Source organism: Thermobia domestica, chromosome 15 (assembly GCF_964235325.1).
Source record: "Thermobia domestica chromosome 15, izTheDome1.hap1.1, whole genome shotgun sequence".
NCBI lineage: Eukaryota > Metazoa > Arthropoda > Insecta > Zygentoma > Lepismatidae > Thermobia > Thermobia domestica.
In genome coordinates, this window is record NC_137468.1 from 188,908,572 (window position 1) to 188,932,652 (window position 24,081).

The following is a 24,081-nucleotide window of genomic DNA, read 5'->3' on the forward strand; positions in this document are numbered from 1 at the left end:
TGAAGGGGATTAATGTTTTCTTATATGGTTAAAAGTGTACCAATGATAACGTGAATTTATGAAAAAGTACTTAAGAGGTTTCAGTTGCAATTTATTATTTCTGCATAATGTTGTCTTTGATAGGTAAATTATGAATTGATACTAAGATTATAACTTATCTGAATGAAAAGTATGTTTTGTAATCCAGTAAGTAGTTTCATAATGCATTTACTTAAATACTCCTTCAATGAATCATGCAGGCAACCCATGAAACGTGGAACACAACGATGCTAATGAATGTTGTGGATAAAATGAGCAGCCCGACAGTGAACCGACCATCAGGGGAGATGATATTGATTGAGGAAGAATACGTACCTCATAGATTACCGCCAAACTCCAGGTAAGAACGTTGGCGTAAATACATTACACAGTAAGTGTAGTTAGTTTTCAGATCTTCTTCCTTGTTCTTAATTAATCTTTAAATTTAAGTTCAATTCTTATTTTCACTATAAAATATTTTTAATTTTGTAAGTGACTAGCATCAATTACCTGCATCGCTGGGTTAAATTAAGAAAAAATAGTAATATGTCCCGTTGGTTAGTCACTTTTTACTATTTCTAAATCGTTCTCTGATATCGGGCATTTTCCATCATTTTTATGTCGGAAAGATTTGAGGCTTATTCTGTGTGTGTGGGGGGGGGGGACAAAAATTTCATCCTACTTTCCTTTGTGGCAATCAGACACAAATCATCACATTTATCTAAAAAAAAAAAAAAAAAAATCAAATCGGATTATTGGGCGGGGGACAGTCCCCCCAATTCCAAGATTGGAGGGGACATGTTTCCCCTCATCCACCAGGATTAGCGCCAGTGCTGTATATATTAGAACTGAATATGGTAATTTAGTAGTAGTGGTAGTAGCTTACTATTTCTACTACTACAACTAATTATTATTATTATTATTATTATTATTATTATAAAAGGAAGAAGAAAATAATTTGTATATATATTTTCTTTCTAACAGGGTAGGGAAAGCAGAGAATTTATTGTCTGGTGACAGAAACGAGCACGAACCAGATGGCAGGCCATCCAACCAACAGAACGAGAAATGTGTGTCTTCCAATGGACATGATGCTACCTACGCGAGTCAGTAAGTACTTACCTTAACATGTGATTACCGGACACTTCTTAAGGCTTAAATAAAACGAAATCTTTTAGGTTTAGGGTTATGCCCTTTTTAGCTAAAGGAGACGAAAGGTAACGAAAGTGAATGAATATGAAAGAATTGGTAGAATGGCAATATGAGAGGAAAGGGAGAACCATGACAAGATCCACAAACTCACTTGGTCTGGAATCAAACCAGGATCCTTCATACTAGAGGTCTAGAGTTGACTGTTCTACCACAAACACCTTGCCTCTTCTTAAAAGATTTTTTTTTTTTTTTTTTTTTTTTTACGAGGGTGATTCAGAAAGTAATGCCTCCAAGGTGATACCTTTATTTGTGTTTGACAGATAGCACCGATACAGGTTATCAGTGGAAAGCTTGCAATGTCAGCTAGAAATGGTGGCATCACTTTTCAACATAGTCCTCATTACGGGAAACACACTTCCATGCCGTCGATGAAGAATTGTTGTGGCTACTGGCGACACCATTGCCGAACTGTTGCTTTGACCTCTGCGTTACAACTGTAGCATTGGCCCTTAAAGTAATCCTTAAGTTTGGGGAAAATACAAATTCGGAGGGCGCAATATCCGGACTATAGGCAGAATAAAGCAGAATGTCAACAACACTCTGGCAGCAGATGACACAACTTTGGCACAACAGATGGCACGGCGGAGGAGAGGTCGTGTGGCGGTACTCCATCGACTGACGCTTCGTTACCATGTCGTAATGGTGTATCCACGACTCGTCGCCGGCGATGAACATTCCTGAGTGCACAACCATCCGCATTCAGAAGTTCAATGACAGCCCGCTGTTTCAACTAGACGTCACTGCTGGATGCCATGGATAGTTCCATTACTCGGGAACGAGAGGAAGGGAAAACAAGTGACATTTTATAGCTTAAACATAAGTACATTAATGATAAACAGTTCAGAATGTTTACAGTACTTTTGGCCAAGTAATTGGGTTGGTGATATTACTTTCTGAATCACCCTCGTAATGAAAGGACGCATAAAGGACTCACAATATTATTCTCTGTTGTTAGAATTTTTAATTGATAAACGAAATCTTTTTCTGTATAATTAGATCTCTAACTTTCTTTTAAAATTATTTTTATTTTAGAACTTCTTTAGAAGAATCTGCTGCTGGTTTCTCGAGGGATGCGTTCGGACGGCAAAGTATGTCAGAAAAGAGGCATGCAGCTTTAGATGCAAAGAACACTGACACCTATCAACGAAATAAAAGGTTAAGGTTGGTAGAATAGATATATTGCACCTTTAAATTTTATGTAAATAGTATTATGTAAATAGTATGTAAATAATATTAACAACATAAATACAGGTTGCTACATGAGAAGTCAACGAATTTGATATTTTGATATTAAATGATACCGGAAAAGTCATGTGTTTTATAATCCTTTGCTTCTTATGCGGAAGTATTTTCCTTTATAAAAACTAGTTTAATGTTCTGATTTCCCAGAGATTTTGTTTACAAGGTTACTTAATTTTTGTTTTCTTTCGTCTTTGTCTCATATAGGTTTGTAGGTAGAGCATTTAATAAAAATAGTGTCCGGAATCGACTCCCACTACCAGTTTTATTATAAAAGCTTCCACTATAAAAGTATTTTCATAAAATACTATACAAAATAATCTCTCTAATATGAAAGGTTAGAAATAGGTAGTCTTTGACCGTAAGGTCGCAGACAGGATCTCCACAGAGCCCCGTAGCAGGCTAAGCAGAGGGGAATTAAGGAATCAATGCTCCGTAGCAAGCAGAGGCGGGTTAAGTGGCCAACAGAGCCCCGTAGCAGGCTAAGCCAGGAGATAGGATAGGCGTAGTCCAGTAGCAGACTAGAGGCCTGGGGTAGGTTACTCCAAAAGTCCCGTAGCAGACTAGAGGAGGGTCACCAGAAAACTGGTACTGAGTTGTCTTCGTCCATCGAATTTATAGGGTCCTTTGGGTGGCGATGGCGCTGCTGCTTGGATGTCGTCTTCTGCTCCGTGGGAGGGGCCAGAAGCCGTCGTCTGCATGTGACTGTAGATCCATCTGGTGGGAGATCCTTTTGCTGAACCACGTGGTGGTGTTTGTAAACAGTGATGCGTGGAATTGTTTGTTTACAACATCATGTAGGATATTACAATATATATAATAAGAAATATGTATTAATCTTTCATAATGCACTTCTTCTTCGCCTTTTTTTCGCAGCTCGCTGGGTTTGGCTTTTCAGATCGCAGTCCTCTATGTTTCTATCTTGTGTTGTATCCTCTATCTGTTTCTATCTTGTGTTATATCCTCTATCTGTTTCTATCTTGTGTTATATCCTCTATCTGTTTCTATCTTGTGTTATATCCTCTATCTGTTTCTATCTTGTGTTATATCCTCTATCTGTTTCTGTCTTGTGTTATATCCTCTATCTGTTTCTGTCTTGTGTTATATCCTCTATCTGTTTCTGTCTTGTGTTATATCCTCTATCTGTTTCTATCTTGTTTTATATCCTCTATCTGTTTCTATCTTGTGTTATATCCTCTATCTGTTTCTGTCTTGTGTTATATCCACTGTGACACCACACTGCATCATAGCGTTCTTAACACAATCTCCCCACATCATCTTTGGCTAGCCTCGGGCTCGTTTCCTATTCAGTTCTATGGCATCATCTCGGTAAGTTACGTATTCCAAAGGTCTTCTTACATGCCTAAACCATCTCAGTCTACTTTCTTGCAGTTTTTCTACTCCTGGTCTCACCTTGACTGTTCCCCGGATCACTTCATTCTTGTCCTTCCGCGTCACTCCACACATCCACCGCAGCATCTTTATCTCCACAGCATGCAACTTCTATTTCTCTCTCTTCTTCGTCGTCCAATATTCCACTCCGTGCAATATGACAGGTCTCACCATTGTTTTGTGAACTTTCCCTTTAAGACTTATTTTATTTACGGTCACACAATACTCCTGCCGCTTCTCTATATTTTGTACAACCGCTACTAATTCTGCTTTTACATCATCTTCCATTCCTCAATTGCCTGCAGTATTGATCCCAGGTACTTGAATTTTCTCGTCATTACCACCTCTTCTTCGTCCAGACTTATTATTGTATTTTCAATTACATTGTTCTAGAAAGGGCATTGTAGATATTCTCTCTCTCTCGGTTTTATTAATTCTAATGCCCTTTGCTCTCCAATGCTCCTCTCCAGGCATCTAATGTCTGTTCGAGTGAATGCCCTTTGCTCTCCAATGCTCCTCTCCAGGCATCTAATGTCTGTTCGAGTGAATGCCCTTTGCTCTCCAATGCTCCTCTCCATGCATCTAATGTCTGTTCGAGTGAATGCCTTTTGCTCTCCAATGCTCTTCTCCAGGCATCTAATGTCTGTTCGAGTGAATGCCCTTTGCTCTCCAATGCTCCTCTCCAGGCATCTAATGTCTGTTCGAGTGCTGCCTTGACCTGACTCACCAGCACAATTTCGTCCGTAAAGAGCATATTCCAAGGAGCTAACTCTTGAATATTCTTTGCAAGATTGTCCTTCACAACTGCAAAAAGGTATGGACTAAGACTAGATCCAGGTGGTCTATCGGTCACGAAATTAGAAAACGGTCGTGAAAGTCAAGAAAAATTCACGAAATTTAGCTTTTGGGTAACGATTTTTTTTTTTTTTTTATCTGTACAAATAAACTGGAACACTTTGTTCTATAAAACGTGAAAATTCACCACCAGAAATGTCTATAATTGGCTTTAGACGCTACCAAATCGCAAGCAAAGTACGCTTATATTGCATGCATGAAAATTCGGCCTAATTCGCACCCAAATTCGCTCTTGAGAATGTTAAAAATTTTATAGTTTGGTAAAGAAAAGGTCACGAAAAAGTCACGAAGTTTCATTTTGAAATTTTAGTAGACACCCTGAGATCCCTGATGAAGTCCCACTTTAACGGCGAACTCTTCTGTTATTCCGTACGCGCACTTCACTCCTGTTCTACTTCCATTTATACATGTCTTGAATTATACAGTTACGTGTGTTCGGACTTCTTCAGTGTCCACCAAAAGGGATCTCATTAAATTTATATGCAGAAAAAAAAAAAACTTGTACAAGAAAACGAACTATTTTAGTAATCTTGTAGAAGTAATAAGGAAATGAACTAGTTTCAATCTTTACTTATTTCAGTTAAGAAAATAGAAATCAAATGTGGGTTGATATTTTCTATTTACGAGTACCCGTTATCCAAGTTTATTACTATTTATTAACGGTAATGCAGCTTTACACTAACGTTTGCATTCGCTTTTAATTTCCATCCGTAAGTTTCAATGAAATAGCTATAGTAGTTTTCTATTATACAGGGTGTATCAAAGGTCATGGGCTATAGGCCAACTTTGTTATGGGTAAAGATACAAAAATAAAATGAAGAGAGAGAGAGAGAGAAAGAGAGAGGAAAGTTGTTAGAATTAGGTGGTTTTGAATCTAAAATGGATTTTTTTCAGTTGCATCAGCTGTTTGGACTCAACACTGGTAAAACACCCTATCTATGCCAAATGAAAAAGCGATGCTTCCATTTCAAACATTAGAATAGGGCGCCTTTCCAGTGTGAAGCGCAAGCGGCTGGTGCAATTGGAAAAATTCCACAATTTTAGATTTGAATCCACGTATTTCCAAGAACTTTTCACTCTTTCCATTTCTTCGGGGCCGCGGTAGCTCAGTCTTAGTGTGTTCACCTCTGGTGCATGGGGTCCTTGATTCGATCCCAGCTTTGGGGTGGTTTTCCTCCCAATTTCTTTATTCCACCATTTCATTCATTTCTCATTATCACCGTCTCCTTTAACCTGGGCGGCTTAACCGTGGGACGTTAAACTTAAAAAGATTTCTTTCCGTTTCTTCATATCTTTATTCATAATGAAGTTAGCCTATGGCTTCGGACTTTTGATACACCCGGTATGAAGTATTGAATAATAACATGTCATTGTTGGTTGATTGATTATTGGATATTTAATTGGGACGTCAGCAGCATGTCTGTTGTTGTTATGTTAGGATAGGAATGCTTTTTATAAAAAAATAATAAAAGGAAAAGAAACCTAGCATTTAGACATTGACAACATTCTTATAGTATATTTCAGGAGGGATACTAATTATTGTTGCAGGTGACAGTATGATTATATGACAGTAGTCATATAATTATGCTAATAAATGTAGCAATAAAATTGTTTGGAATAAATACCGTCTGTTTTTCGTGTTTATTGGCTGTTGAAATGACTCAAAGTACAAATAATAATAATAATAATAATAATAATAATAATAATAATAATAATAATAATAATAATAATAATAATAATAATAATAATAATAATAATATAGTTATACAATGTAATTGTTTATGTTTGAATTAATGATTTTGTTTAAGGTAATACAACATATTTCAACATTGTATATAAAGCATACGTAATACTTTAAAAGGTCTGACCATTTAATTGTAGGAATACACGTGTCGTTATCGCTAGGGTGGTAAGTCGTACTCGAGCGTGTTTTTCGACATGTTCGAATATGCGCCTAATTGTGTCAGACAACCTTTGCGGAATAGTAGAGGAAATAACACTGTATGAAACCCCAATAATAGCGTAAATTATGGCCTAATATTATATTTCGAAACGTGACTTAGCGCTATTCGAATTTTGACTGATTCTAAAATTAAAAGTTGTCTTCAAAGAACTCAGATTTCATAACATTACGTACTGTCAGCATGCCCCGTTCTGCAAAATTAGTCCGGCAATGGCGCAGTGTGTCGCTTCACAAAAGTACTACGCTGGAGAACAACTACCACCAGTATATGGCAAAGCGGACATTTCTTTTCAAAGTTGATTCCACGGATTAAATGGCCACACCTCATATTTAGTATATACTTACAGTGTATGTGATCAGTGATAATTTGTTCATGTGAAACCTTTGTTTTTGTGTGACAGGGAGGAGAGAGAACGACAACGCCAGCTTCAACTACAACAACAACAAATGAACGACCAAAAGAGGGCGGAGCACGATACCAAACAGGAGGCGAAAGGTCAGTGACGTTAATAGATGTTCTGATTTTCTTTTTAATTTCTCTCTGCAATATGTAAATCTATTTGAGAGACAAAATTTTGTCTGAGTATTCTGCTCATAAGCAAGTTCTAGTCCTGTTACCCTAACGTAGGTAGATGGGAGTAATTACTAAGCCCGTAGCACAGGAATAGTGTGACCAGTTCTTTTTCCTTATGTTCAAAAACTGTGTATGGAGAGTCATTAGGACTTGCGGTAAAGCAAGAGAGTACATAGGATTAGAAATATCATGAAATACAAGAACTGAGTCATTGTGTCGAGCAATTTGAATAAATTTTACTGACGTGATAGACTTTGATGTCCTGAGTCATTTATTTTCTTTTTTCTTTTTTTTTTTCAAAATTGTTAAAAGTTGAAGTCAGAATACCACAAATTCGTTAGTGAAACTTTTATTTCGTTTTTATTTTATTTATTTAATTTTTCACTGTTAGGATACGAATTTAAAACATTAATTGATGTGTAATTTTTCAAAATGGTTTCTCTTGATCTTGCCAATAATTCTGAACCACAGTTTTGAGAAACTTCCTGCCCACGGAAAATACGGGTAAAAAAAATATAAGTTCTGGTACAGTTCCTTTGACATGATATTTTTTCCAGTTCTGGTCATTTCTGAGGAACAATTAGAATTGAGAAATAGCTGAATACTACTCAACACTATGGCTCTTCTGAAATTTACATTAAATTTTACAGCAATCTGCAAAATATTTCACAAAAGAATAATTTGATGTAATGATGATATAGTAAAAGATATGTATTACGAATACCTGTAAAGAATATAAAAACATCACTTTTTGGATCAAAAGACCGAATATATTTCAATCAAAAATTTTCTTGTAGGCCTTATATTTGGAGAACTATATATAGTGTAGCCAAACCCAAACTACCACTTAACTCAGTATAATGTGCTAATTCCGTTAAAAAAAAAAAAACTCGATTTAGGGGCCGTTCAAAAATTTTGTGGCCTCCAATCCAAAAACTAATTATTGGCAAAAGATCGCAATATTTTGATCCTTTTTTTTTTATCATTCCTAAAATGATTGTTATTAATCTTCACTTTGATATCTAGTTTATGTTCATATAACAAGCCTTATTGTTACATTTTTTAAATAATGTAAGGAACAAAGAAAATATAAGGTATCCTGATGAGTGTGTCTGGAATGATACATCACCTCCGTACAGTACTTACAATGGCGTATTACTGTTGATATAAACGGCGATGAATCTTTAGTTTTCGAATATTGATTTTGTTAATTCTTTCAAAATTCTTATTATATTAGTAGGGTTCACAATATTGGGTTGTATTTTATTTATTGCAGGCCCACTGATAACTTTGGAATTTAGAACAACATATCACAGAAAAAAATATATGTGATCAGCTTCTGATTTATGAAAACAGGGTAATAATGATATCTGTTGCGCATGGAACTTTTATTTAAATTGCTGTTCTTTCCGTGTAGATATTCTGTGAAATGAAAGCAGTGTTTTAATATTAATATTAATCCTAAATTTAATTAGGTTTTACTTTGTTGTGTTAACCAAAATATTGTTTTTAGTCTGTTTTTCTAGTTACAAGGATATGAGTGTTTAGCTAGTATGCTTTTTCTGTTTCGAATGGGAAAGGAGGATTCCTTGTTAGCGTGTTTTAAAAGCTTCATAGTCATTTCCTCTGATTAACAAAGACAAACTAAAAATAAAGCCGCTGTCAATGTTGAGCTTTACTTTATATCGTAACAACCATGGGCACCCGAAGGGGGGAGAGCAGAGTGGGGCCCGGCCACCCGCTGGCTGACGAAAATGTATACGCAATATAGCAAACCGCATATATTAAATACCAGAGATACCAGATGTAATATAGCAACCATGGAGATGCCCTCCTAGAAAATTTTCTTCGGGCGCCACTGGTAACATCGAAACAAAATTCCGTGTAGATATTTATTTTTCAGTCTAGTGTAGGGTGATCAGATGTCCCTTTTTTAATGGGATTATCCTTTTTTTCAGAAATTCGTCCGATGAAATATAAACAAATAATAAAAATAATAAATACAAACTAGACGCAAAATATCTCGTTTTTTTTTTTTTTTTTTTTTAATCTCGTTTTGGCTCATAGTTATATAATATACTAGTAATTTTTTGTATAAAAATTCACATTTTCAGTTTAACATCCTATGATTGTGCTCTTTAGGCTAGTGAATGTTTTGACGTGGGAGACCCGAGTTCGATTCCCGGCGGGAGCTCAAGGTGGTCCGGATTCCATGTTAATCAGTAGGTCCACGTCTCGTATAGCCTCGCTGCTGAAAGGGACGTTAAACTCAAAACCAACTCACTTCAAGCTAGTGAATGATGATAGAAGAATCGGGGAAATTAGAATGTAGAAGGAAAGTGGAGCACCCCCGTGATTTTTGTTTAACCCAGTAGTGATATGTATCGATTGGTATGTTTCCTTTTTGGACATTCTTTTTCCCCGTTAAATAATAATAATAATAATAATAATAATAATAATAATAATAATAATAATAATAATAATAATAATAATAATAATAATAATAATTCTGTTTGATGATTTTTACCATAAATAAAATAATCTTTCGAAATTCAGTAGTTTCCATTAATATTTTTTCGGTATGGAATCGCATATGCTACGAGCAGAGTAAAACATCCGTTCTGGTTGCCAATCGAGTAGGATACGATCGCCGTATTCTCGTCCTGTTTAAATGTATTTGCCCAAATCTTAAGCGATTATCATTGTACACTCTTGACGATATGTCTATTTTTCGCCACCAGAGAGCGTCTCGTGCTTGTTGGGTAATTGCTTATCGTTATATATATAACGTACACAGCGCGTGTTTACGCTGAATGTCCCCGTGTTGCAACTGTCGTGTTATATATTGTAATGTCATAAATATTGAAATGTCTTAAATAAATAAATAAATAAACAGAATGTAAGATCTGATTGAATTGTCTATTAGAACAGAATCTGAGCTTTTATTTGATATATAATAAATTGTGATACTATTAATAGTATATTTTTCTGGATTTTTAAAAATCCTTGAAAACTTTCGTCTACGGATAAAAGACGCGTGAAAACCGCCAGACCGGAAAGTATTAAGAAACAGAAGAATGCTATTGATTTTAGATCAAATATGATGAGCGGTCTTGTGTTTAGATAAAAACAATATCTTGAACACTGAACTTTGCTCGACAAGATGGGCTAAATGCTTTATTACAGTTGTTTTTTCTCATCTTAAAAACTATATATTCATCTATTTTATGAAAGTGGTTGGCTCCATTTCCTTACTCTAATGAGTTTTCTCAAAGCCGAGATGTAACTAAGTCTTTTTCTGGTACCAGAAGGGTTGGATGAATTCATGAAAATGATCATGATAAATGATTGAATCCACCACATGTTATGAAAATCTTTGACCACTTTTATCATCTAATTGCTAACGCGGATGTGTTCGGTGTACAAGATTCCGGGTTCGATTCCCTGTGGAGGAGCATGGAACAATGGAACAGATCCCATGCTGAACGCATCTCATCCTCGATATCTTAAACGAAAAACGTGAATTCAATGTAATCAATGAATTACGAAAACCTTTGTCACGTCCTTCCTTCCAAATGGGTTTTCTGAAGTCGGGACCTAGCTTTATATGAATTTACAAAAGTCACTGGTTCTTTGAAGTGAGTTTTTTCACTGACACCTTTAAATATCGGGTCAGTCATAATAGGTTTTTTGCACCTATAAACAATGAGTTCAGCCATAATTGGGATTTTTGCAGCCATAAACAGTAGCTTCAGTCATAATCGATTTTTTTTTGCACCCATAAACAGTAAGTTCAATCATAATGGTTTTTTGCACCCCCTAAGCAGTAGGTTCAGTCGTAATAGATTTTTATACCCATAAACAGTAGGTTCAATCAATATTTTTTGTATCCCTAAGCAGTAGGTTCAATCATAAGAGTTTTTTATACCCACAAACAGTAGATTCAATCAATTTTTTTTTTTTTTTGTATCCCTAAGCAGTAGGTTCAATCATAATCGGTTTTTATACCCATAAATAGTAGATTCAGTCACAATCTGTTTTTTGCACCCATAAACAGTAAGTTCAGTCATAATCGGTTTTTTGCACCAATAAATAGTACGTTCAGTCATAATCAGTTTTTTGCTCTCATAAACAATAGGTTCAGCCATTTTCATGAAAATCGTTGTGAGTTTCTAGGTTTTGAGTCCTTATACAACGTTGTGAGAGACAAGACCCACTATTAACATGCGATTGAATTCGGTGTAGTTGGCTGATACTGCATAGACTTTCTCCCATTACACCATGGCGTCTACAACAGAACAGGACCGCACCACCGGCCCTGGAGATTAATTTCAAGACCAAATATACATTCAAATATTCATTTATTCAACCATTGTTCGCATTAAAATATGAAATTCCTATTTGTCCTAGTTCTGTGTTAGCATTAACAATTTTCTGTCTCTTTTGTTCATATTACCTATAAATAAAATTGAGATTTCTCTTTGTATGTTGAATTAGTTTGTGCAATGTAGTAATTAATTACAGTATTAATTATTTAGTTTTGTGCCTGTTTTTTTGTATGTCACAATTGTTCCATTATTCACCTTGTTCGTTTAATGTATGTAATGTTTTTTTAAATAGCAACCAGTATTAACCAAAGTAGTTCCTGTATAAAATTTGTTATTTTTTTTCTTTTTCTAGCTAAACACAGCAAAGAATTAATTACAAACACTGGATTGTTGGCTCGTGCTAACTCAGCTGAATCTATAATAAGCATAACACGCTCACAAACTGGGTCAGAAAGTATGTACTGCCTAGTTCTGCATGCTTGAGTTTTGGTAACAAAAATCTTAGAGTAGTGTTCTTAAATATGTGTTTTGCATCTGTTATGTGCACATGTGTATAGGAATATGTGTGTTGTTTTCTCTTAGGTGAAGGATATAATGTGTATAATCTTTCTGATAATAAACTTTTCTTATACTTTTTGTGCACGAACGTTGCGCATAGGTTGCATGAAATAAGTCAAAGAATTTCTCCTTACGTAGAATGAATTTAAATTGTATACAATGGTCATTGCACTTTTTGCGGGTCAATTTGTTATAGCATTCTTGAAACGTATTGAGATGCGTAATACAGTAGTTTCATTTCACTCCATTTCACGTTTTTGTGCATTGTCCTTAAGAGCCTGACACTAAAAATACAAAATTCACCACTTTTCTTTTGTTTGCGTTTCATAAGTGAAAGGAGATAATGAAATTCAACTTACTACAATCATAGATAATGTTATTCTACAACAGAAAATATGAACCTGAAGAATTTTCAGTGTTACCATCCATTGAAATTACAGCGCTGCCAGAATAATAACTCACCCAAATTCTTAAGTTAATTCAGCGACTAGGGGAACGAACTCAATTGCATTTCATTACGTATCATATTGTCTTGGAATCCTGTGAACTACTTTTTAAATAACATTATTATTTAATTTTAATAACTGTATGTTAAAACTATTTTGTTTATTAGAAACTAAATACAACTATTATTTAAAAAGTAGTTCACAGGATTCCAAGACAATATGATACGTAATCAAATGCAGTTGAGTTCGTTCCTCTAGTCTCTGTCTTATCTTAAATTTTTTGGGAAATGTTATTCTGGCAACACTGTAATTTCTATGGGTGGCAACACTGAGAATTCGTCAGATTCATATTTTCTGTTGTAGAATAACATTATCTATGATTGATAAGTTGGATTTCATTATCTCCTTTCACTTACGAAAAACAAGCAAAAGAAAAACAGTAAGTTTTGTATTATTTGTAGTATGGCAGGCTCTTAATTGACAATAGCATTTACGTCTATAATGAATATATTGTCTATAGAGGAGATAAGCTGGAAATATATATAAAATGTAAATAGATAAATACACGTAACGATCTCATATGGAAAAGACAATTACTACTAGACAAAATTTGAAGCAAAAGTAGCGAATTTCATTTCGTGAGTTTGAAATCTTAAAATATTTCCGCCTTTGCTACAACTATGAACACTTCTATTTTAGTTCTTCAGAGACAATTCTAACAAATGAGTAGCACATTTTTAACTCTCGAGATAAATGCAGGAAAACATGAAATAAAAACATACATTGCAGCCCACTTATAACGAATTTCAAGGGACCAACACAATGAGTTCTTTATATCCGAACTTCATTATAAACAAACTCATGTATTTTTCCGAATTATGGAAAAACAAAGGGTTAGATAACACGCAGATACATTTAGAAAAGAATATACAGCAGTATAGCAATACATCTGAAAATAATTGTGTTAATTGGGTTGTTATCTAGCCTATCGTACGTATTGCAGTTCTTCCTACCTGTTGAAACACACTTGAAGAAGTCTGTAATTTTCTTTTGAACCATGTCTGTTGCCGCTGTTCGTAGCACCACCGCTTCCACTTTCTCAAATGACCGAAATGCATTGTCCGGCACCGTGTTGCTGTATTCGAAAAGATACCATTGCAAGTTTCCCAAACTTTGGATCGCTTCTTTGGAACTCATGGGGGGCTTCACACTTTCCACTTCTCCCTCATCATCAGAATCTGCTTCATCTTCCTTCGTAGCCTCCCTCACGCTTACCACAATTCAATTATGAATATCGGGATCCTCAGTTACAAGCGCATCATCTGCAGCGACGTACTCGGCAAACGTTACTCGCTGTGTCACTGCTTTCTCAAATTCGCTCTAGCCTCTACTGCTGCAACTTCGCTGTAAGCGGTCCTTATGGAGAATATTGTTCGTATTATATGGTTATTTTTTCCATGTTTTAAATAGGCGCTGTAACAGGGATTTCATTTATGTTCATAATGTCCAATAATTCGCTATATCCGAGTTCGTTATAAGTGGGCTACACTGTATTTATGGTATTGTGGCAAATGACAGCCTTATTTTTGATCGTTGGAGAGACATTACAAGCAATAGCTGCATATACCAGTCACTTCCTTGAAGAAGTTAATTAATATATTTTTGATAAATTCATGGGCTGAGTGACCAAAATTGTAGTTATTTATTCATTAATCTTTGTAAAATACGAAATGGAATACGTCGTTTTATAAGTATATTATTTGGTGTATATAATTTGCATGTGTAAGATATGTTTTTTTCTTTTTCTTTTCTTTTTTAAAAAATATCTTTTTCTTTTTTTCCGTGAACCCAGTCCTTTTGGTGAAAGTGTTATGTATTGCAACGATTGATCGTTACATTTAACTTCATAATACCTTTTATACTTGTTTCAAAAAGGAAGCTCGTAGTACTTTTGTAAGATCGAAGCATTGTGTTGCAAGCATGGTGTTCTATCGGATTCCTTTGAATGCTCTTGGTTTTATTTGAAGTAAATATTGACAAATCTGAAAGTAAAATGTGTATATATATTTGTAAAATATTTATTTTTGAAAAGTTCTAGAAGAATGTGTGTCTTCCAAAGAATATCTTTTGAGAAAGTACTTACATTGAATCATTAATTAGTGTCTGGTCCATAATATACCTGGATGCTTCACTTCCCTAATTGACAGATTTTCTGTAAATTTATTTGTTGATTCGGAAGGAATGAAAAATACATTGAGCTCTTTTCCTTTTGTACCTGTTTAACTTCACATTAAAAACAAAACTTTCTCCTCCTTTGTTGGTGGCAGCTTTTTCTGTGGTTATTTTATTGTGTATTATTTTACAACTTGAAAATTAAAGTCTACTAACAATGCGTTTTCGTATGTCGAAAAAACAACTTTTTGCAAGTTTTACTTCAGTCTTCCGTGGATTGTTCTCTACATAAAGCGCCACGTGACAGCGTTTTTTTTTTACATACAGAGTATATAAAGATCGTAAAAGTTAGAACATAGAAATTGATATTAGTTTATATAGTACTATTAACAGACATTATAAAAGTAATACTTAATTTTAGAAACTTCCATATTTATAAATGTGATTTTTCCTAGTATTACTGTTTTTTTTACATATGTCCACTATGAAGGATGTTGGAAGTTCTTAGATTGGCAACGCTGTGCCGTTAAAGTGAAAATTAACCTCAACATCTTTGTGTTTATTTTAAATAAACCGTTTCAAGGCATCACTGGCACCTTTTCCATTTTATTTAACGGTTCCAAGTAATGTAGGAAAAAAAAGTTTCTTTTGAAAAGTCATTACTAAACAGCGTGACAAACATCTTGGCATTTGAAGACGGCGCTCCAAGTTCCTTTTAAATGCTGCTGGCAAATGAGAGGTCAGCGGTATTGCCACGATCATTTTTTACACATCCACGTCTATCCTCTGCCACCTGATCGCGCTGTAGTTCGTCTGCTTAGCCATAGCCACGCCCCTTAGCACTCGGCAGCGTCGCGTCAGAGGTTGCGTTTTATTCGTTTAGCTGAAATGCCAAGATGTTTGTCACAGGCTTTAGTTAGTACAGTATTCAGCTACTGTTTATCGTCTTCAATAAAACGACGTGTGTATTATGTGAAAACAGAAGCGCACCTTTGATGTAATATATTTGAATATACGTAGTTCATGTGTAGTACTTAAAACAACAATATAGAGAACATCAACCACCAGTTACCACATATTGAATTGCGTTTGAATTTTATGTCAAGTTACAGAAAAATGGTCAAATGATCCAAGTAGCCTGTGTAGAGATGAAAGTATTATAAGAAGTGAAAGTCCAGTGAACGAAATGAGCTGAGAAGTGATTATTTTGAAACATCAGTGACGGGTACAGTGGATCAGTGGTACAAAGATCATCTCCGGTGTAAGAATTTTTTGTTTGATTCAGGGTGTGTGAACTTAGGGCGGATAACATCCTCATTCTCCCTTCCCCTTGTTTTCCATTATCTTTAATCCTTCTACATTTTCATCATCATTTACTTGTAATTATTGTTTATATTCTTTTAGCCTACAAAGCATAATCATGACACGTTAACTAAAATCAACCATTGTTTAACCAATACTGTTTAACGTTAACTAAAATCAACCATTATTTAACCAATACTGTTTAAAGAACGTAGTCAGATTTGTGAGTTTTAGCAGTTGAGTGCGAGCTGAAGGTGTAGCAAGATATGAAATTTTAGTTCATATCCTATATCTCGTGCTTTTTCATTAGTGCACTAACCTTTACACTGTTTTCATGCATTATTGGTGTCAATGGACACCTATTTTTCTTGCATGTGTGTCCCATCACTAGAATAGATTTGCTGTCGGGGTGGTTTCTTCATCATCTGAATATGAATCATCTAATGAAAGGGGTCGCGGTGGCTCAGTGGTAGAGCGTTCACCTCTGGTGGATGGAGTTCCTAGTTCGAACCCTGCTCGCACCAAATGAATTTTGTGGTTGACACACCGTGTACGTGGGTTTTTTCTGGATTTTCCCGTTTCCTCCCACTTCATTCCACCAGTTAATTCAATTCTCTTCATCACCGTCTCCTTTAGCCTAGCCAACATAGTCGTGGGACGTGGAACTTAGATTTCATTTATTTCATTTAATCTGATGAAAATTATTTCGCCATTTCCCCCAAAATTTTATTCACCCTACTGTGTCCTAATTTAAGAATTTGTGATATTTAGTTTTTTTTTTTTTTTTTTTTTTTAATATATGTTAAAATAGGCTTCATCAGATCAGTTCTTAAATGTTACCGTACTTAATGTGAGTTAAAGCTTTTTGGATTTAATATGTTTTCCTTGCGTTCGATCTGAAATTTTTCTCCATTTTCGTACTGAATCCATCTGAAACTGTCCCGGCTATTAATATCTGTAAGGTGACACATAATTCAATCTTAATGCTTTGTCTGATAATTATTAGTTCTGTCGTTTTTATCAATCTTCATTTTGCACTGATGTATGAAGTGTTAGTGAATATTCTAATGTTTTCCCCTCGTTGACTTCACTGCCACCACGAAAACGAAGTTCTGTTGTTTCCTTATATGGCAAACGTTTATTTTTGTATTTTTTTAAACAGCAGCGTCAGAGTGTTGCCAGTTAAAGAATTTTCAGTACATCCGTCTAACATAAGAAAAGTTGCATCCATTGAGTTTACTAGAATTAATTATTTTACCTTACAGTATGATAAACCATGAAATCTTTTTAAGATGTGTATGTTGTTTGATGTACAAAATTAGTAAAAGATTAGTTTCTAAATACTTCCTTTTTAAAAATTTTCCTGCAGGATTGTGCATCAAAATAGGTGACCATAGTCCTCTATCAAAAAATTGTTTTTCAAAAGAAACGAATTTACTGGATTTTGAAATCTACTCCCGAGCTACAGGCCCGCAGTTACGAGTGGCCCGGAGGGGTCTGAGATCCCCTTCGACTACCTTTATCCCCTTCCCCCTGAAACTTCCAATTGTATGTAGAAATGTAAAGTGAAAACTCAGCCCACCAAAAATGATCTAGCCCCCTCCCTCCTGTCTTAATGTTCTGGCTACGGGCCTGCCGAGGTATAAGATATGAATATGATAAACCCAAACTTTTGTCAGGGCCGCAATTACAATTCAGGGCAAACTAACATTCCAGTGCTCCCGTTTCGTCCCTTACGTGGAGTTTGTGTGTAATTTCCTTTTACTTTCTTAATTTAAGCTTCAGAGAACGATTTTCAAAACAATTGTACACTTCGAATAACTTGTTTAATTTACTTTAAAATATGAATTTAAGTTAAATGTGTTTTAAATGAAATTTATCTTTTCTTAAAGAAAACTTTAACTCACTTCAAATTTTGATTCGTAAATATTTCTTACATTGTCAAGCTTTTTAAAGCATTAAAATAATCCACTATTTAAGAGTTAAGAATTTTGTTTTGAGACGAAAGTAAAACAATAAGGACCATTTTTGAAAACCTGCTGATTCTTTTGAAACTAAGTCTTAATATAAATAAGGGTTGCTTAAATAACAAATGAGAGGACTAGTAGCACATTGAAAATGCCAGCATATGTCTGTACTTTCTTTCGTGAAGTTAAGAAATACATAGCCTGTCGCCATTGCACAATGAGCTACACTGTTACTTGATGAGTGAACTATAGAACAAACTGTAGCTGCACTGTGCTTTCCCGGTGAACCCATTCATTTTTTTCCCTTGATGTTTGTATTTCCCTTACTCCAATTTTTATCCTCCGTAAACAAGAGTCTAGGAGAAAGTCGAATGCTTCAGAGTTTGAGGATTATCGAGGAATGGAAAATTTGAAGTGAGTGAGTTTAATGATGATATTTCTGAGTTGTCTACGTATGGGAAATTAAAGTACTTTATTGTAAACTAGTTTACTTAAAACTTTTAGATTTAAAAAAATGATAGTAATAACTTACTTTTTTTTTTTTTACTATGGTAAAGTTCTCATCGTGAGCATACTTTAATAAATGAAAATTATAAATTGCTTACCTGATGCGCTCAGTTTAATTTTTTTTTTTTTCGGGACCATATTTTTCTTACCTTGCAACAACAATGTACTAATTCATGTATAGATGTTTTATCAAAGCATAATGTAATCTAGTCTATAATGTTAATTCACATCTTGAAACAACTGGTTTCCTTAACACTTGAGTACTGGGCTCTGAAGTGCAGGCTCTCCCAAGAATGCTGGGCTCTTTTGCAACCTTTAAAAAAATTATGCCTCAAAATCTAGAAAAGCTAAAGTAATACTACGCATACTGCTTGAAAGTTTAGAGCTTGCTCTTTATTCTTATATATAATATTCTGTATTCCAATCACAAAATCAGTACAAATTACAAATAACATTTACACGTACGGCAAGGAAAATGAATGCGAATATGATAATTATAATCTCAAGGTTACTTACCTGATATATCTGATATTTCTGTAGCTACATAATCCGGATCATTCTCACAATCACCCAATAACTCTCCTTTAAGCAAATCGCCATCACTGTCGCCCAATTCCGCTTCTAAACTGAAACGTATTGGATCATCCGACATGCTCTTTCTAGCCATTTTGACGGTCAAACAATAAGCACATGGTTTTCGAACCCTGGCGGTAATAAAATATTAATTAGAATCTTCACACCATGTATTGACGAAATTCCAAACTACGAGGTCCAAGGGACTGCTAACTTCGTATAATAAAGGAGCAAAACCATTGAAATACATTTTGAATCAAATTACGTATAAATACCGAATTCACAGTCCACAAAAGATCAGCTACTCCGTAAAAATACAGTACTCACACTCAGTGTTATAGTACTATGATCTATAGAGTACTTATGAATATATAAATCATTGGATTTTATATATATATATATAGGGCCGGATGCAGGATTCACTAAGAGGAGGGGGGGTGCACCAACAACTACCAGTACATTGGAATTAAATTTGAGTTTTTTTAAATGCCTTTAGGCATCTGTGATGTGAATGAGGAATTCCTATGGAAATGCTAAGTGCTCTCGATGAATTCTTTTCCTGCAACCTTCAGAAAATTGACTTCAGCTATTGATTCTATTGATTTTGCAAAACTCACTGGTAGCTTCTCACTTTAGGTAGTGTATATTTACAACGAAGGGGGGGGGGGAAGGGGGTGCACGTGCACCTTGGCACCCCCCTAAATTCGGTCCTGTATATATATATATTGACAACCTGTTCAGTTCGTGTCTTGAAACGGGGATGAAAAATGTTGAACTGAAAAGGTCACCTTCCACTCACCATCTAGAATGAGTGGGAACGTTCACTACTTCAAAGCGAGAGGTTAACGTTTCAAACATGTCTTTACAGGAAATTACCATGAAATGACAACTCAGATTTAATGATGTTTATATTTTTCATAATTAATGTAGAAGTGTAATACTGTGATGTTTAGATTCGGGTATTTAGAACGATTGCCAGAGCGAGCAACGCAAACCAAGCATTGAGCTGTTGACTACTGTTATTAAGGTCACACATACCTCGGTTATCGACTCCAACTGGTGGTCCTTGGTGGTCCTCTCCGTGTCAGGTCTCTGGATGGAAGATATCGCCTGGTTGATATCGTGATCGTGGATTGTGCCTCAATGGTTAAGACACTCTGCTAATGTCATTGATGACGATGATCTGGTTCAGCTCTGCCTCCAATGTACTCAATGGCTGACACCAATGATAGTTCGCTAAACGTAATCGAATTGAGATTCCAGTCTCAACTTCTTTCCAACTTTTCAGCCTAACTACTGAGTCGTCCTCCAGAGTCTTCGTACTTCGTCGCCTTACTCAGTCTCCTTACTCAGTCTCGAGACCTCTCGTCCCTTCGTTTTTGTTGAACTCCTGTCCCAAGGAATTTGACTGTGTCAACTGACGTCAGACACGTGTGTCCTTCTTTCGTGAGGAAAACGAGGTCGCTTCTTTGTTGCAACCAACAACTCACAATACTTGGAATGCTCTTTTCTCATGATTCTAGACAATTTCTACATACCCGTGAATGTGTTTCTTGTCCACAATAATCTTACAAATGCAACATTGTAAATTCTGTAGATTGCTCTCGCTTACACATTGCAGAATTCAGTTCCTGAATTCTCAGACAGCAAACAATGTGCTACAATGATTTTAAAAGCTGACAATACAATCGTACAAATTTAGCGAGAATGGAATTAGTGAGATTATTTAGATTAACATAAATTATTTCCTTGTTTTTACTTCTTCACCAAACAAAAATTAAAATCTTTAATAAAATTGATATTTCAAAACATACATAAAATTAATCATTAAATATGGGCTCTGCTACATGAAAATACAGACTCTGCCACAATATATAAGTACAGGTAATCCTATAAACAACTTATTCAATATTAAGACGTCGCTAGCTTTACAAAAGTGTCAAAGTTAATATACTACAATTCCGAGTAATTTGGAAAAACTAATCTTATTTTAGTTATTTCCGTGATAGTTAAAAAAAAGGGGGGGGGACATTAAGGTGAGCAATTTCTAGTTTTCATTTAAGCTATTTGTTAATTCATATGAAAAATACGAAAGAGCAAATTTCATTGACAAATGAAGTGTAAAATTTATTCCATATAATATGAATGGTAATGTTCAGTCACCAACAAAAGTGGGTATCCAGCTACAAAATTAGTTTCCACAAAATTCAAAAAATGAAAAAATTTTGAGCATGCATTTCTGTAATTCCAAGAATATATGGATTTAATACCAACAGCGTGCTTTACTACCAGTGTATATAAAATAGTTTTAGAATCACACTAATTTTCAGGACTATTTATTCTACTACAATCGGCTAAAAGTTTCAGCTTTGCAATTTTTTTCTCAATGATATTTATTTATTTATTTATTTATTTTTATTACATCGTTAGAACAAAGTGAAGATGTTCACTTTACTTGCCCTTTCGTATTATCTTAAAATCTATAAAATTTTGTTATTCATGGTGCTTCAAGTTAATTACCGGTCTTAGTTTGCTTAATCGTCTTTCAACACAAGAGAAAGGAAGTGGAAAAATGGAAGAACTCTCTTAACGCTATTGTTACGTGTGAATAAACTCTTTGATATTATTTAATACGCTGAACTAAAGGTGGTCGATGCTGGGGAAGTTCTAAATTTTTTTGCAGGATTCCTATTAATCTGGAGAAATCTATTTCTCTGACTTCTTCCTGACTTTCCCTGTTCGTTTCCCTAACTTTCATGACATATAAATAAGGAATAAATAATGGACATATTTATACAGTACATTAGAACATTTACTCTATAGAGACAAATAGTAATCAATTGTTCATAGTACATTATACTTACCTCATATAAATGGGTATTATAATGGTTGGCTAAACTGAAAATGGTGTACAATTAATGTTAGAAAAAATATAGTTTATAAAATTTCCCTCACTCGCCCTGATTTCCAGTCCTTTTCCCTGTTCTTCCCTGACCTGAACCATTTTCCCTGACTTCTCTGGCCAGTACGAACTTTTTTTTTTTTTTGTCTTTTTCTAAAGCATATTGAATCCTTCTTTTCTTTAGTATTCTTTTCGTCAAAATTATTATTGTAAAGCTTTATCAGTTTTTAATATCCGTAATTTCTATGTTGTATATATCAGCATCAGAAGCATAACAGTTTCCGTATAGTTTCTCTAATATCTCCAGAGCATACTCATGGTTATATTGTTAGCGCACGCTATTTGAGAGCAGAAAACCGAGATTTTAATCTTGGTTGGATTTTGCTTCTTAGGAAGCGCTCCTTAAGTTGTACAGTCAACAGTTCTTTCCGTTTGATAAAATTTATTTCGGGAATAACGGTGGTATGGCTGGAATGTACAGAAAATTAGATTCTTTTTAATTTACTGAAAACTGTACTCAAATCGTCCTTCCATTCTGAAGTTATGTACGAAACTAATGTCATCAAACGGAAAGAAGTTTTGTCACTGACTGTACATGCACGTCTCATATAGCCTCATTGTTGAGGAGGGATGATAAAGTCCAAACCGACCAATGCTTGGAACCTAGTTTTATCTTTCGCTTCCAATCACGATAAGTGTATTTCTTTCCAAAACGTCTTTCTAAATGCTTCAACTTCTAATAAAAATTCTCTTTTCATCTGTTTCCCTCACTAATTGCGGCCCTGTTTTCGATGTTTGAATTCTTATTTCACTACAAATGCCAGTTTGTTATTAAAATCGAAATAATTGTTTCTGTAGTTTTCTTAATGTTAACTGTTGTTTAATTTTACTTACAGAAGCTGATGGTCGCAGCAGTGAACTAGGTCCATCTCTTGGCATGAAAAAGTCGTCCAGTTTGGAATCTCTACAAACCATGGTACAAGAGGTTAGCATACTTCTATTTATTCTATTGCAAACACTATTTTTTATTTGACAAATATGTTTCGTAGCTAATTGTGATGTACCAAGGTGTCTGTGTGTCACGAAAGTCATGAAATCAGAAAACAGCCATGAAAATCAATAAAAAGTCACGATATTTAGCTTTTGAGTCACGATTTTTTTTTTATCTGTAAAAATATAAGTAGAAAATGGAAAATTTTGTTCTATAAAACGTCTAAATTCACCGCCAAAAATGTCTATGGTCGGCTTTAGACATTACCAATCCGCAAACAAAGCACAGTTCTATTGCATGCATGTAAACTCGGCCTAATTCGAACCCAAATTCGCTCTTGAGATTGTCCTTCAGCTGGCATCATTGAGCAGCGGCAATGCAAATGGCATCACATCACCGAAACCACCTACGCATCTAACCAGTTTATTTAAGTGTGAGAAGACACAAAGTGTTTACCGCTCCAGAAAACAGCCTTTAAAAGTAGAGATAACAAAGATAAGTGCTAAAGAATATAGACACTGTTATGAGTTTTTAAATGTTACGAAATTTTATGGTTTGGTGAAGAAAAGGTTACGAGAAAGTCACGAAATTTGACTATAGAATTTTAGTAGACACCCTGTATACTCTGTTATTTGTTACACTAACTTCGTTTGTAATTTAGGTGGATCATATGTAAATTATTTAATTAAAAAGGAAGAAACTGTTTTACGGAACATTTAATTCATTACTTGATATGAGAAATTATTTCGGAGAAATTCAGATAAATATTTCTTGCTCTATTTTTGAAACACACACACATATATATATATATATATATATAATATACTATTGACACAAACAGAAACTACAAAAAATAATAGCTGACAAATGAAGTACTACTCTAAACAAAGAACATGCCCAAACCGGCCTTAAGTTCAAAGATAAAAAAAGAAAAAAATAAAGTTTTACGTCCCACGGGTTATACCGGATAGGCTAAAGGAAACAGTGATGATGAGAAATGAATGAAAAATTGTGGAATGAAGAAAGTGGGAGTAAACGGGAGAACCCCGAAAAAAGCTACGCATACGGTGTTTGTTCACCAC

The 24,081-nt window shown here is 34.9% G+C and overlaps 1 protein-coding gene across 13 annotated transcripts in view; it reads left to right on the forward strand.

Annotated features, from left to right (window-relative positions):
* baz (par-3 family cell polarity regulator) overlaps nucleotides 1–24,081 on the forward strand; it is a 477,788-nt gene that overhangs the window by 400,936 nt on the left and 52,771 nt on the right. For 11 of the 13 annotated variants that reach the window (XM_081740533.1, XM_081740528.1, XM_081740531.1 and 8 more), the window contains 6 exons: nucleotides 240–379; nucleotides 1,003–1,128; nucleotides 2,263–2,391; nucleotides 7,081–7,175; nucleotides 11,934–12,035; nucleotides 22,905–22,993. In XM_081740533.1, the coding sequence (XP_081596659.1) occupies nucleotides 240–379; nucleotides 1,003–1,128; nucleotides 2,263–2,391; nucleotides 7,081–7,175; nucleotides 11,934–12,035; nucleotides 22,905–22,993 (681 nt within the window). The remainder of the gene's footprint in view (nucleotides 1–239; nucleotides 380–1,002; nucleotides 1,129–2,262; nucleotides 2,392–7,080; nucleotides 7,176–11,933; nucleotides 12,036–22,904; nucleotides 22,994–24,081) is intronic. The other 2 variants (XM_081740537.1, XM_081740535.1) reach the window with 1 other exon arrangement.